We start from the raw sequence: 14059 nt of genomic DNA, 5'->3' as shown, positions 1-14059 counted from the left end.
ATAATAACTCGCAAATTACCGGGTACAAAGGGAGCTGCTCGTACGACGTTGCTGACAGCCCCACCATCCAAGGGATGCTGTGGGGTTTCCGTGGAGACCCTGTGCGTCAGGCGAAGCACACAAGTGGCAGAGCTGGCACAAAGGGGATCTCCTGCTGGAGCCCGGGGACACCAATGTTCCACTCAGCCTGGTGCCACCCCTAAAGAAAAGTTCCTTGCTGGGTGTCCCCCGTGCACCCTGGCACACAGATCCTGTCCCTGCCACGTGCCGCATGCCACACTGACACTTGCTCACGGCACAGTCTCTGTGCAGGCACAGCCAGCCCCGCTCCCCAGCATCCCCCTGCTGCTGATAGAAGGATGCTCGAGCACACGGTGCCCACTGCAGGCTGAGGACACAGCGTGACCTTGGCTGGGGTGCTTGGGCACAGAGTGGGACAGGAGGGAACATTTTCTACCCTCTGTGCCAGTCCTGCTGCTAAAGCACTGGGCACAGAGGGTGTCTAGGGAAGGCAGAGTTCTCCCAGTGCCACCAGGGCATGGCACACACCAGGAGAGGAGCAGGCAGTAGTGGGAGCTGGGGGGCAGCACCAAGAGGAGGAAGGGGCTGCGGCCCTGCACAGCCCCCAGAAGCTGTGCTATATTTACCCACACTCGGGCCCGGGTCTCAGCTTCTCGTGTGTAACACAAGCCCTACAGCCTGTGAGAATCCGAGGGGACGGCACATTCCTCAGCAAAAATAACCCCCCGACAGCAGGAGAGAGGGCAGGGGTGGAGGTGACTGACTGGACAGCTGCATGTTGCTCCCCTGCCTGCTCCCAGCACCCCAAAGGGGACCAGCAGCACAGCCTCAGAGTGAGCCCTGCACCCAGGTGGCATGAGATGGAGCCAGGAGATCCCAAAGGGCTTTGCCCCCATGCACAGCCCTACCTGGGGACGTGCTCCAGCTGTGCCAGGCTTCGAGACATAGCCAGGCGCACCGCCCACCCCATGGCACACCAGGGGCTGGGGTGGGCACAGCAGCACAGGGAAACTGAGGCAGCCCCAGGGAGTGCCCAGAGAAGGTGACAGCAAGGGGAGGCTGCAAGCTGTATCTGGCGCTGAGCGAGCAGAGAGCTCAGGAGGGCTGGCAGGGGCTCTGGAGAAAGGGGCAGCTGGCACTGGGCACAGGCGCAGCTCTGCAGAGTAAGGGCCTAAAATTAGGCACTGAGATAAACGGTGTGAGGTGATGAGCCACCAGGGACACTGTCAGCATGGCTGTCCCAAGTGGGGAGCCATCAGCACCTCCAGCCACAGCCTCATACCCCATGGCTGTGGGGAAATTGGGGATCAGGGAGGGCACGGAGGTGCTGGGACCACTGCCACGGAGCTGCACAGCTGTGCCAAAATATGCTGAATCCCCGGGATACATCCTGTGCCCTGCACTCTGCTGCAGGCAGGCTTCATCCCACTGCAACAAGGGAAAGGGGCTGCGCAGGGAATGTATCACCATGCAGGGTCAGCACACAGGGAGCACCGTGCAGAGAGCATTACACAGGGACTGCTTCATCCACCTCCCTGTCCCTGCACCCAGCCTGTCCTGCAGAGGCAAGGTTACATGGCGCTTTGATTGCTGAGTGCAGGTGGAGGCGAGGAGCAGGACCCTGTGCTGGGCTCTGAAGACACACAAATCCAACCTTGAAATAAGATGCAGCCTCGGCATCGCTCGTTGCTGGCACAGCGAGGGGGGCCGGGCTCTCTAGCAGGAGATTAGTGGGGTTTGGAAGAGGTGATTTAAGCTGGTTTATGGTGAAAAAGGCAGGAGGTACAACTGAGAAGTGATATGGCATTAGCGGGCAAGGAACCTATGGTGGGTACCCCTGGAGCCCCTCCTGGCCTCACACACACTCCCTGCTCCCCATGCCAGGCACTGACGCACTCAGGGGACCTGGGAGAAGAGCAGGAGAAAATCATTAGTGGGGTGGAGCGACAGATTCAGGGCAAGGGATTAGAGGAGCTAAATCGGGCTCGTGCGAGCAGGGGGGAATGCAGAGCCGGTGCAGGAGGACCTGAGTACAGAGCTGGGCAGCATGGAGCCCCCCCAGCAGTGACCTGAGCCACCTTGGGAGAGCTGTCAGCCCCATGGAGAGCTGCAGCTCAGCTCACACGTCAGGGAGAAAAGACGGAGGACTGGAACATGGCACAGAGCAGAGATCACTGTGCTCCAAAGCAGAGCAAAGCCACAACCCTGCCCCAGGGCTGGCTTTGGGTGGCTGTTTGCTGAACACAGCACATGGGAGCGCCTGGGGCAGGCTGACATTCACCCCACAGCCCTGGCTGCTTTGTGCCTCCTCTGGCTGCTCCAGAAACGTGCTGGTGAGGGCTGGGAATCGGGAGCAGGGAAGCGTGCGTCAGCACAATGAGAACGGGCACCTGGGGAAATCAGGCAGCTCCGAGCAGAGACACACCGCAGGTCAGAATGACAGAGGGGTTAAGCACCACTCTATGCCCCCATCACAATCCACAGCGCCACTGACCCCAAAGGTGGGATGCACAGTGACCACACATCCCCATTGCTGGGCAGGACAGCTCCTGCACCCTTCTGTGCTCCCCCTCCAGGCTCACCACCAGTAATAATGCACGCTCTCCAGTGGTGTTCCCTCTGCAATCCAGCCCCAGTGCAGAGCAACGCTTCTTCCTCACAGCTGCCTCATGCAGCACAACCCTGGTGCTTTCCTCACCCGTAGCCCCAGTGCTCCGCACAGCCACCCTCACACGTTGGCACTGCTGCCCAGCACCTCCAGCCAGGCGGTCTTGGTAGCACCTCAATGCTCCAGGCAGGTGGCACTGCCCTGAGGTGATGAACCCACTTCTGTGCAGTATAAGGCCACTGCTGCAGCCAGGTGCCCCATGCACACCCCACATAAATGCTGAGCATAGGGCAGCCATGGGGCTTTGGAGATTCATAGAATCATAGAATCACCAAGGTTGGGAAAGACCTACTAGATCATCCAGTCCAACCGTTCACCTATTACCAATAGCTCTCACTAAACCATGTCCCTCAGCACAACATCCAGTCATTCCTTGAACACCCCCAGGGTCAATGACTCCACCACCTCCCTGGTCAGTCCATTCCAGTGCCTGACCAACCTTTATGAGAAGTAATATTTCCTAATGTCCAGCCTGAATCTCCCGTGCTGCAGCTGGAAACCATTCCCTCTAATCCTAATTGAGCAGATTCAATCCTAATTCAATCCTAATTCAGCAGACAATGGCCCCTCCCTCTTGCTAATTAACCACTAGGCCCTGCCTACTAACATGCATAAGCTCCCCCTTCATCCCTCAGGCTCCTCCCCCTGCTTCCCCACTCTTGGGGGTCCCAGTTCCCTCAGTGCAGCACCGGTGCCCCTTAGTGCGGCCCCAGTGCCCACCACAGCTGCAGTAGTGTATCAAAGCTCATGGGGACTGGTGCACGGGGGTAGCTGATGCAGGGAAACCAGGGGTACCGTATACCCAAACAACACAACCAGCCTCTCTCTCCTGCTGCCCCATACAGGCTCACCATCACATGCTCCACCACCTCCACGCTCTGGCATCCTGCCCTGCCCGGCAGAGGCTGCTGCAGCCACATGCTCTCTCCCCAGCTGCAGAGCTGCCCTGGTGCTGCCAGTACTGGGGACCTCAGCCTGTGGCAGTCAGACACGGCACAGCTCAAGCTCAGGCAGTCCCCGGGCACGCTGCATTGGGGAAAGCCTGCAAAGCATCACCACTGCCTTCAGCATGGGGAAGCAGTGTCAGTGGGGATGCTGGAGCTGTGGTGGTGGAGCAGAGGCACTGCTGGCCATGTGGCCCTTACCTTCCATGTCGATGATGGCCAGCACTGCGCTGGTCATAGCCTCTCCTCGCTCATTCTCAGCTACACACGTGTATACACCGGCATCCTCCCTCGTGCTGTCCCGGATCCACAGCGTGCCGTACTCCTCCCCACGTGGGGCCAGCTGCTCCTCATTGTGGTACCAGCGCAGGTTGGGCCGGGGGTTCCCCACCACCACCACCCGCAGCCGGATGTCACAGCCGGTGCCGATGGCCGCGTTCTTCAGCTTCCGCACGAAGGCCGGTGCCGCCAGGCGACTGGGGCTCTCCTCAGCCGCCCTCTGCTCCGCCGTGACCTTGGCACGCTTTGGGGGGATGCCGGGGCTCGGAGGGGCTCTCCCCATCGCCCGCCCGGGTTCCCCACTGGCCCCGCTGGTGCTGCCACGTGCCTGTGCCCGGTGCATGTCGCTTGCTTTCCTTTCCTCACCTCCCCAGTGCCACAGTCCCACGCCCCAGTTTCCTTCCTGGTGCACACCACGGGGTGCCGGCAGCGAGGCGGCCCCCCGCTCCAGGTGCTGTCCGGTTCACAGCGTCCCCCAGGCCGGCCACAGCCCCAGAGATCGCGGTGCCGTGGGCAAACTGGGGGCTATTTTTAGGCTGGGGGCTCAGATTGCTGCTCACCACATCTCTTCTCACCCAGCACAGCGCCCGTGCACCGTGCTCCACCACAACCCCTGCCCACCCTACACCTCAGCACCTGCTCTGCCGCTGCCCCGTGCGGGTCCCGTGGTGCCGGCGCTGCCCTGCCGCTGGGCCCTGACGTCCCCCCCTCGCCTGTCCAGCGCAGCCCCCACAGAGCTGCGCTCCCTCTGCCCCCTCTCCTGAAGTGGCAGCTGCCTCTGATATGTCACATTCCTTGGCCAGGCTCCCCCTCTCCGCGCCCGCCACGCAGCCCTGCAGCCCAGCTCCTCTTGCAAAGATAGAAAGGGGCCAGCACCTTTCCATATTAGCAGTGAGGCCGGAGGGGAACCGGCCTTCCCCCCACCTTCCCCATTCCCAGGCATGTCACCGGATCGGGACACAGAGACTCTGGTGGCATGCGGAGGGAAAGGACACCGTCATGCTTCCTGCAACGCGAGACCCTGTGGTGAGCTGGGACAGGATCTGGGCCCTGCAGTGCATCCCCACGGAGGGCTGTGAGTTTGGGGGTGCCTCCCTGCAGCCAGCAGCCAGGGCTACCGGTGCCACACAGTGCTTCACCACCCCCAGGCAAGGCAGGGCTTCCCCAGCTCTGGATTTATGGCAAACATCACCTGGCCCCAGCCTCCCTATCCAGGGGCTGTAAATCTGGGTGAGCAGGACATTAACGATATGGCACGCTGCTCGCCTGCTGTGAATGAGCCTGGCTGGGTTTGGCAGAGCCAGTGACCAGCACAAGGGCAGTTCATTAGTGGCACAGCACCAGCACTGATGTTCTGCATGTAGGGGTGCAGCTGCGATGCCCTGGAACGTGCCAGGGTTGGGGACCCTGCTACCCACACCCGGGGCTGCAAAGCAGCTGGGCAGACTGCAGCAACTCCAGAGAAAAAGCCTGTGAGAGCTCCGGGGTCTCTCCTGCTGCACTTCAGTGCCAAGAGCTGCTCCTTCCCCACTCTGTCCCAGCACCAGGGTTGGCAGAGGGGACAGCTGGCACAGGGCAGCCCCTGGAGCAGCTGGATCTTCAAGAGGATGGCAGCGATGGGCAAGGTGGGAGCAAAGCAGAGGGCAGAGCCTTGGCCCCCATCACGTAGGCAGGGAGGGAAGTCGCGGCTGGTGTCTGTCCCCCGGGCAGTCCTCGATGTCACAGGGCCACCTGCTGGACACAGCCCTTGGGGCCTGAACGCCCTACAGACCTCTGGTCCTGCAGCCAAAAAAGAGGGGGTCTCCACAAAGACAGTGAGTTGTTCTGTCTCTCTGGCGGCAGCCCTGTCCCCGCCGGTGGCAACAGCTTGAGGATACCTGGTTTTTGTCGCCAAAACATCCCACTGGATGCAGAGGAGGACAGAGAGAGGCAGCACCGGCTGAGAACCACCTCAACGCTTTGTGACCCTGAGGGGGGAACACGGAGCGTCCCTCCGTGTGCTGGGGGCCAGCCCAGCTCCGACTGTGGGCAAAGGGTCCCAGCAGAGTATGGGGACCCCACAGTCACTCTGAGCCTGCTCAAGGCTCAGCTCCCTTCGGGGACGGGCTCTGCTGCAGTCCTTGTATCAGCAAGGTTGCTCCCCAGTGGTGGAAGTGAGTACCCCTCGATGCCCCCCCGTGTACCGCCCCCTGCCCCTCCCACGCTCCCGCCCCATAGATGCAGTGGAGGCAGGGCGATGCTCCTCTGTTTATTTCAGCCGCCGGCAGTCACGTACACGCGGTGGGGTGGGGGTGCGGTGGTGCGAGGGGTGGGGGCGCCGGCCCTGGCCCCCGGGCCTCTCTCCGGCTCCTCTCTCTCTTTGCCCCCTCTCTCCCACTCACTCACTCCTGCTCTTTCCTGTGTCCACCTACCGGTTTCCTCTCTGCTCAGCCAGCCCCATCCCCGCGCAGCCTCTCCCCCTCCTCCCCCGGACGGGGCTGCCTCTAGGGCAGCGTGGGGGGGAGCGCAGAGCCCCGGCCCCCGGAGCACCCCAACCTCTCCCCGTCCCCGGCATCGCTGCAGCCCCACCCAGGAGAAATGCCAGCTCCGGGGCGGACTGCTGTGCCGTGCGGGGAGACGGCTCCTGCTCCTGCGGGACCGCCCCCGAGCGGGGAGGGGGCTGCGGGGCGCGGGGGGATGCAGAACCCGCTGCTGGGACCCGAGGCCACCACCTGCTCCCCCCACCCCTTCCTGCTTGTCCCCTCCGTCCCTCTCTGCCGCCCCCCGGCCCGGCCCTGATCCTGGCGCTAGCTGCGAAGCCTTGCGAAGCCGAAGGAGAGAGCCCGGGGGTGTGGGGGGAGCCCGGGCCGTGCCCGGAGGCGGCCGTGTCGGGGGGAGTACGGGCTTGGGGGGGGGCAGAAGGGCGGCTGGGCACCGGGACAGAGTCTTCTACAGCACCTCGTGCTGCTGCTGGGTCGCCTCGCTCACCACCTGAGAGAAAGGAACGTGAGATGATGCCATGCCTCCGATCCTCATCGCCCATCTGCCCCCCACCCCCCCGGCAGCGCTCACCTCTCCATCACGAGTTTCGATGGTTTTGATCATCACTGTCTTCTTGGTGTGCACCTCGGAGCCACGCTGGTCTGGGCTGGTCTCTGTGGGGAGGGGGACACAGGGATGGCAGCGACCACGCAGCCAGGTGGCATGGGAAGGTGGCACTGGGGCTGGGGCCGAGGGTTTCCAGGAGCCCTGGTTCCCCCCACCTCCCCCCCATCCCCATCGCAGCTCGGCTTGCCATTCACGAGAACCCCCGAGGGCTCAGCCCAGCTCACCTCGGAAATTGAGAGCGGAGGCAAAGGTCTGGTGCATGGGGATGCTGATCCTGCACGGACACAGAGGGGAGAGCTCAGCACCAACCATTCCAAAACCACGCCCCCACATCGCCCCGCTTTCCCCTACAGCTCACCGGTTCTCCTCGCCCTCCAGCAGCTTGCGGTAGGTGGCGATCTCCACGTCCAGGGCCATCTTGACATTGAGCAGGTCCTGGTACTCGCGCAGGTGCCGGGCCATCTCATCCTTCAGGTGCCGGATCTCCTCCTCCAGCCGTGCAATGGTGTCCTGGTACCCGCCGGCCTCCCCTGCAAAGCGCTCCTCCATTTCCCTCATCTGGCGCATCAGCGAGTCGTTCTGGGGGGACAGTGGTGTGTGTCAGCAGGGGGGTGACACACAGAGCACTTCTGGGGCACCCCAAAGTCCTTCCTGGGGTTCGCTCTGTGCTTCCTATGGCTCACCGTGCCCTTGAGGGCATCGATCTCACAGGTGTAGGACTGGATCTGGTGGCGATACTCCAGCATCTCCTGCTTGGCCTGCCGCAGGGCATCGTTGTTCTTGTTGGCCGCCTGCGTCAGGTCAGAAACCTGTGGAGGGGATGTGGTCAGCCAGTGCTGTCACAGGGATGGACCCGCTGACCCCCAGCCTGTCCCCAGCCCCACACCTTGGATTTGTACCACTCTTCAGCCTCGGCAATGTTCTTGGCAGCGATGCTCTCGTACTGCGCACGGATGTCCCGCAGTGCGGCTGTCAGGTCGGGCTTGGAGATGTCCATCTCCACCTGGATGTGCTGCTCCTGTAGCTGAGCCTGCAGCTCGCGGATTTCCTGAGGACACAAAGGGGTGTGTCAGGGCTCCATTCCCTGCTCCATTCCTCAGCCCCAGCCATGCCTGTGGGACACAGGGCTGCCCCTCACTTACCTCTTCGTGCACCTTCTTGAGGAAGGCGATTTCCTCCTGCAGGGACTCGATGCGTCTCTCTAGGTCGATGCGTGCCAGCGTAGCTGCATCCACATCCTTGGGGAACACAGAGAGTGGGGTTAGGGGTGGTGATAGGCACCCTCGGGTTGCACAGGGACCACCAGCTGAGGCTGGAAATGGCAAAGCTGTGCCCACAGCCATGCTCCAGTGATGGGCACTGGTTGCTTGAGGAGGGGGCAAGGAGGATGGTGGTGGCCAGGCAGCATGGGGACTTGTCTACTCACAGCTCTGAAAGCAGCCAGGTTGTTCTCAGCCTCCTCCTTCAGCTGGATCTCCTCTTGCAGCCTGGAGACAGAGAAGGAGGCATTAGGGGACACCTGGAGAGACCCCTGTCCCCCAGCACTGGTGTTCCCTCTTGCTGTCCCTAAGCACAGAGTGGCTGGTGGGAACACAGCAGATTGTCCTGCATTCCCAGCAGGCGGAGAGAGGGCTGGCCGGGGGCCAGGGGCTCTTCCTCCCATTCCCTATTATAGTCAACGGCAACGGGAGCACAAAGGCATGAGGTCAGCTTGGTGTCATGCTCACTGCCCCGGCCCTTATAGGGACGAGTGGCCAGCAGCTGGGGGACGGGGTCCTGAGAGGCAGCCACCGGCTGAGTCACTCACGGGGACAGCAGGATGGGCTGGGCACCTGGCTCAGAGTGCAGGGAACCAGAGTGAGACAGTGGGTTTTGGGGTCTCCACAATGCTGCGGGTATGGAGGGCACTCCAGGAGCTGTGACAAAGGAAGAGGCTGGGTGCCCTAGGCTGCAGCTCACAGAGCCTCAAGGGGACAGAAGCGCCTGTCTGTGTTGGCACAGTGGTGCAGGAACCCGACACCCATTTGTCCTGTGCCCTGCTCCTCCCCTGACATTTGGGGTTGTTCTACAGGAGCAGCGCAGCTGGGTGGCAGGACAGCCGACTGCCATCAGCCTCACAGCATCAGCGGCTCCAGATGGAGACTCCAGAGTTCCCTGTCCACATCCCCATGATGGCACAGCAGACAACACCTGGACCTCAGGACCAGAGGTACTGCCTGGTGGCCCTGTGCTGGTTGCATCATGGTGTCCCTCATCCCAGTGGCCATTCCCCCTGGCTCCAGCTTCACCCTCACCCTGCAGCATCCCTACAGAGCTGGGAAGTCCCTTCAGCTCCTGGTGCACCATAGTACCCACAGCAGGCTGGGAGCATTGCTGGCCTGCGGAAGTGTTGCCGCTTCCTCCCCTCCCTCCCTCGCATCCGGACCCAGCAGATCACCTTCCCCCCCCCCGCCACCTCTCTCCCCCTGCAGCCCTCCCTACTTCTGTACATCTGTTTGTCCATCAGGGCTAAGATCAGCCATGAGCTCTTCTAGCAGTGAGGAGCAGGGCCCCCTGATCCCCAGCTCCAGGGATCCTGTGCCATCACTGCACAAGAGTGCAAGGGACACCTCTTGCTGCTGGGGACATCTTCCCACTAGGTGCTCCCTGAGCACCCCCAAAGGGCTGGTGTGCGCCTTCCCTGTGCCATGGCTTAGGTAACCCCATGCCCTCCCAAGACCTGCAGACACGGTGCCAGGGCTGTGGCCCCACCATGTGCTGTGCGGATGGATGCCGAGGAGACGCACACGGGGAGAAGTGCAGGGGTGAAGGGATGAAGCAGTGGGGCCACGGTGGTGGGCACCCAGGGGGATGCCAGAAGGGTCTACCCAAGGGCTGGAACCATCCCCAAGGAGGGAGCGGAGAGGCGAGGGCCCCCTCACCTCTGCTTGAGCTTCTGCAGGTCATCTAGCAGGTTGTCCCGCTCCACCTCCACGCGTGCCCTCTGCCCGGTGAGCGCGTCTATCTGGCGCCGCAGCTCCCGCAGCTCCTCCTCGTACATCTCGGCCACTCTCGTGGGCTCCTTGCCCCGCAGGCGGTTCACCTCGGCCACCATCAGCGCGTTCTGCTGCTCCAGGAAGCGCACCTTCTCAATGTAGTTGGCGAAGCGGTCGTTGAGCTCCTGCAGCTCCACTTTCTCATTGGTGCGGGTCTGGAGGAATTCCTGGTTCATGGCATCGGCCAGGCTGAAGTCCAGCAGCTCGCCGGCCCCCTGGTAGGCGCTCTGGTAGGTGCGCAGCGGTGTCACGCGAGTGGTGCGGAAGGTGGACAGGGTGGGCACGGCGGAGGTGCGTGACACCTGATAGACGCGGGAGGTGACGGAGCTGCCGCTGCCCCTGCTCCCGAACGAGGCGCGGGGGAAGACCGGCGAGGTGCCGCCGCCGAAAGTGCGGCGGTAGGAAGAGACCCGCTGGCTGGAGGAGTACGACTGGCTCATGGTGGCGGTGAGGCGGCGGCAGGGAGCAGGCAGAAAGGCTGGCGAGCGGCCGGAGCTCGGCGAGGCTTCGGGAGCCGACCCGCGCTGCTGCTATTTGTATCCTGCTGACATCACAGGCCCCTCCTGCTGCGGGACAGCTGGGGGATGCTGCTGGAGGGGACGGCTGCCAACCCCCGCCCTCGGCACTCACCTGTGGGCACCGCTGGGCCGTGGCCCCCCAACAGTCCCCCAACGGCTCGCAGACGCCCAGGGGTCCCCCTTGGTGCCATAGTCCCCTCAGCATATGCCCCTTTCCTGGGTGAGACTGCTGTGGGACCAAGGGGAGGGATGGGGGCAGGAGGATGGGGACCCCCCCAGAAGTGGACTTCATCCCTTTCCACTCCTGGATCCCAGACCTGATGGCCTGGTGGGGCCCTAAACTGGTCTTATGCACCCCAGTAGCATCCCAACTTCCCCCATGGTGAGAGTCCCAGGCTCAGCTCTCTGTGGGGCCACACACCATCCCCACATGGGACATGCCCTCAGAGGGGGGGGACACGGGAAAGGGAGCAATGTGGGGGGCCCTGACTTGAGTGCGCTTGGAATTACCACCATCCTGCCCCCACTTTCTGGCACACAAGGGTCCAAGGTGGGGCTGGGCACCCTCGAGGGGGTGCTGAGTGACCCAGAGCAGGTGCTGGGGGGCAGAGCAGCCCAGTGATGGTGACGTCACCCCCGGGTCCTGGCTCTGTCACATTCCCAAAGCAGCAGGCACCCAACCAAAATAGCCTCGTACTCATCCGCGTGGGACATCAGTGGTATTTATAGCTGGGGGAGGCACCCTCTTAACCCTTCCTGTGCCAGGTGCATAGATGGTGACCCTGCCCTCCCACTGGTCACTGTCACCCCCATGCAGGGGTTAGTATGCCTGAGCCCTGGGGACATCTCTCCCCAAGAAAAAGCCATCTGCTACTGCTCACACTTCTGGGGTGGCCATACTGGGAGGCCCCCTGCTCCCCAGGCCCCACTGCCCACACAGTGCTCCCTGCCATACCCAAACCAGGCTGGTCCAGGAGCTGGCACAGTCCCAGCACCGCTGTCCCCAGGATGCTGTGGCACAAGGGACTGTTGTGCCACTGAGCACAGGGTGACTCAGCAGCAGGAGCAGCACTCGGCCCTGTGTCTCCCAGCCCCATGTATGCAGCGAGTGGTGCCTGGGCTCAGCACTACAGCCTGGGGGCAATGAGGGGCTGGGTGCAGTGAATGTGGGCAGATGATCAAGGTCTCACATATGGGTTGTGCTCCCCAGACCCTCCCTCTTTCTGGAGTCCCTCCAGGCTGCCCAGACGCAGAATAACACCGTGGCTTCCCGGACGGTGCTCACTGCCCGGCGGAGCCTGACTTTAAAAGGGAAGGTATTTCCAGATGGGGCTGTTTCATCCTAGCGGGGGGGACATTGTGTAAGGGAGGGCTTGAGGGATGAGAAGGAGAAGATGGAAAAACATACAGCATCCTTCCTCCCTCTGCCCCCCTTCCCTGCTCTGACCGTGCCCAGTTCATCTCTGACCCCATGCATCAGCCCGTGGCTGAGATGCAAAGGGGCACAAGGGTCCCCACACCAGCACAGCCCCACTGCTCAGCTGTCCCTTCCTGTGACTCTATCCTGCTGCTCCAGGTCAGGGTTGGGGTCAACACACTGTGCATGGGGAGTGGCTCCCAGCATGGCGCTGACCCCACTCTGGAATGCACTTTCTGAAGTGGCCTTTCCTCGGCCGCCCTACAGCCTTCCGGGACAGTGCTGCAGGGCAGAGTCCCTGCATTTGGCATAGGGCCGACAGAGGGACAGACGCCTCTTAGGAAATCCCATGGTGCGGGAAGGAGGCGGGAGGAGCAGGAAGTGGAGGTGTGGGCAAATGGGTCCTCAGCCACGTGCTGGGTTTGTCCCACTCCACAGCACTGGGGACAAACCTAGCGTGGTCCCTCTGGTTGTGGACCAGAGCAGAGGCAACGCCCCAAGCGATATCCCCCACCACGCTCAGCATCATTCGGCTCCAGCCCAGGCCACGCTGACCCAGACGGAGCCTGGGAACGGGGCCCCAATCCCCAGTGCTGGCTTGGCCCCAGCTCCCGCAGGGCCCCGGGATGAAGGCATCGGGAGCCAGAATGTCAAACAATGCTGTGAGCCAAACCAGCTGCAACCCGCAGCCGGCCCTCCTCCATGGCCCTCCCTCCCCACAGCTCCCCCAGGATTTAAGGCACGCGGGGATCCGTGCACAGCCTCTCTGGGGCTGCGGGCACTGGGGGCTGCAGCTGGGAGGGATGCAGGGATGGGGCACCAGCTGCCACTCGGTCTCGTATCACAGTGCTGCCATGCAGGTCCGGGCCCTGCCTGGCCTCCTCCTGATGCGGATGAGAAAGGAGTAGCCAGGGTGTCCCCCCCACTTTGCTGGCCCCCGGCCGTCTCCCTCCATCCCGCTCCTTTTACAGACACGAGCCTCCGAGGCGCCTTTACCCTAAGAGGGAAGGAGCAGGCGCCTGTTCTCTTAGGCGCGTGCTATTGTCTAAATAGGAGATCACTCTTCCTCCGTGCCTGGAGTGCAGCCCAGACAGCATACTGGGGTCCCATGGAGCCCTGGGTGCCCCAAAAACCCACAGGCCACTGTTTGCTGCTCCCTTCAGGCTGCCGGCATGGGCACACAGCAGCCCCAGTTTACATCCCTCCCGCCCCAGGATTAGGGATGCTGGGGGTGGCTGCTTGTCCCTGAGTGCCATGGGGATCCTGGGGGTGGCTGGCTGACCCCAAAATCCATATGAATGCAGGGCATGGCCCCCTCAATCCCTGTGAGTTGTCACCTATTGATGTGTTGTCACCTTCGTCCACGGGGACATTGTGGGGGCACTTGTTATGGCCCAGTGAGGATGCTACGGGACAGCCACCTCTGCGCCTTGTGAGGCTGCCTGCACTGATCAGCCACATCTAGCTGTGACCCGTGGGGATGCTGGAGATGTTCACCTGTCTCACAGGCCGTGGGGATGCCCACAGCTGCCCTGGCAGCCCACATAGATGTGGGATAACTTGCCACCCTTGCGGCCCAGAAGGATGCTGGATCGTCCACCTCCATGGCCTCGATGGCATCACCCATACCAGTGAGATGAGGCAGCGCTCGCCCCATCCCACCGCATGGCTGGCGGCTGGCGTCAGGGCGGCCGTGCGCTCAGCCTCCAGCAATGCGCCCGCGCTGACTTCACTTTCCCATGCAGGGACACGTGGCCCGGGGTGGGGGCTCGGCAGCAGCGCGGGTGCCATCCCTGCGCTCATCCTGGCAGGGCGGGTGCCGGGGGGCTGACGGGCTGCAGGAGAAAGGGGCGGCCCTTCCCGGAGCTTTGCACATCCATCCTGACTGCCTGGCCCTTAACCCCTTCCAGCGGGGCTCAGCTCCAGCCGCGTGGCCCTATAGCCACGGGAAAGGGTTCGGCACCGCAGTCCTCGGTCCGCTCTGCACCTCACTCCCGTGGGCGCACGCAGGAGCCCCGTGGTGGGACGCGAGCCCTGCGGAGAGGGTTCCTGCCGCACCGAGGGCTGCGGGGTGGGGCAGTGATGGGGCG

At 62.9% G+C, this 14059-nt stretch overlaps 1 protein-coding gene across 1 annotated transcript; it reads right to left on the bottom strand.

The window, feature by feature from the left end:
* Positions 1 to 6803: 6803 nt before the first annotated feature.
* DES (desmin) lies at positions 6804 to 10539 on the bottom strand. Its single transcript, XM_072341932.1, has 9 exons — positions 9921 to 10539; positions 8426 to 8486; positions 8142 to 8237; positions 7886 to 8047; positions 7683 to 7808; positions 7358 to 7578; positions 7224 to 7273; positions 6964 to 7046; positions 6804 to 6882 (listed from the first exon to the last, which is right to left on the bottom strand). The coding sequence occupies exons 1-9, from the start codon at positions 10472 to 10474 to the stop codon at positions 6841 to 6843; spliced, it is 1395 nt and encodes a 464-aa protein (XP_072198033.1). The 5' UTR covers positions 10475 to 10539; the 3' UTR covers positions 6804 to 6840.
* Between the last annotated feature and the right edge of the window lie 3520 nt (positions 10540 to 14059).

This window comes from Excalfactoria chinensis, chromosome 7 (genome assembly GCF_039878825.1).
Source record: "Excalfactoria chinensis isolate bCotChi1 chromosome 7, bCotChi1.hap2, whole genome shotgun sequence".
Lineage (NCBI taxonomy): Eukaryota > Metazoa > Chordata > Aves > Galliformes > Phasianidae > Excalfactoria > Excalfactoria chinensis.
This window is presented reverse-complemented; position numbering and strand designations above follow the sequence as displayed.

What these genes read in the sequence shown, in the direction of transcription:
- DES (XM_072341932.1), bottom strand. Translation starts at nt 10,474, where the DNA reads ATGAGCCAGTCGTACTCCTCCAGCCAGCGGGTCTCTTCCTACCGCCGC. An exon ending in CTGGAGGGCGAGGAGAACCG is followed by an intron (nt 7,274 to 7,357) that starts GTGAGCTGTAGG and finishes GTGTCCGTGCAG; the next exon opens with GATCAGCATCCCCATGCACC. An exon ending in TCGAAACTCGTGATGGAGAG is followed by an intron (nt 6,883 to 6,963) that starts GTGAGCGCTGCC and finishes CCTTTCTCTCAG; the next exon opens with GTGGTGAGCGAGGCGACCCA.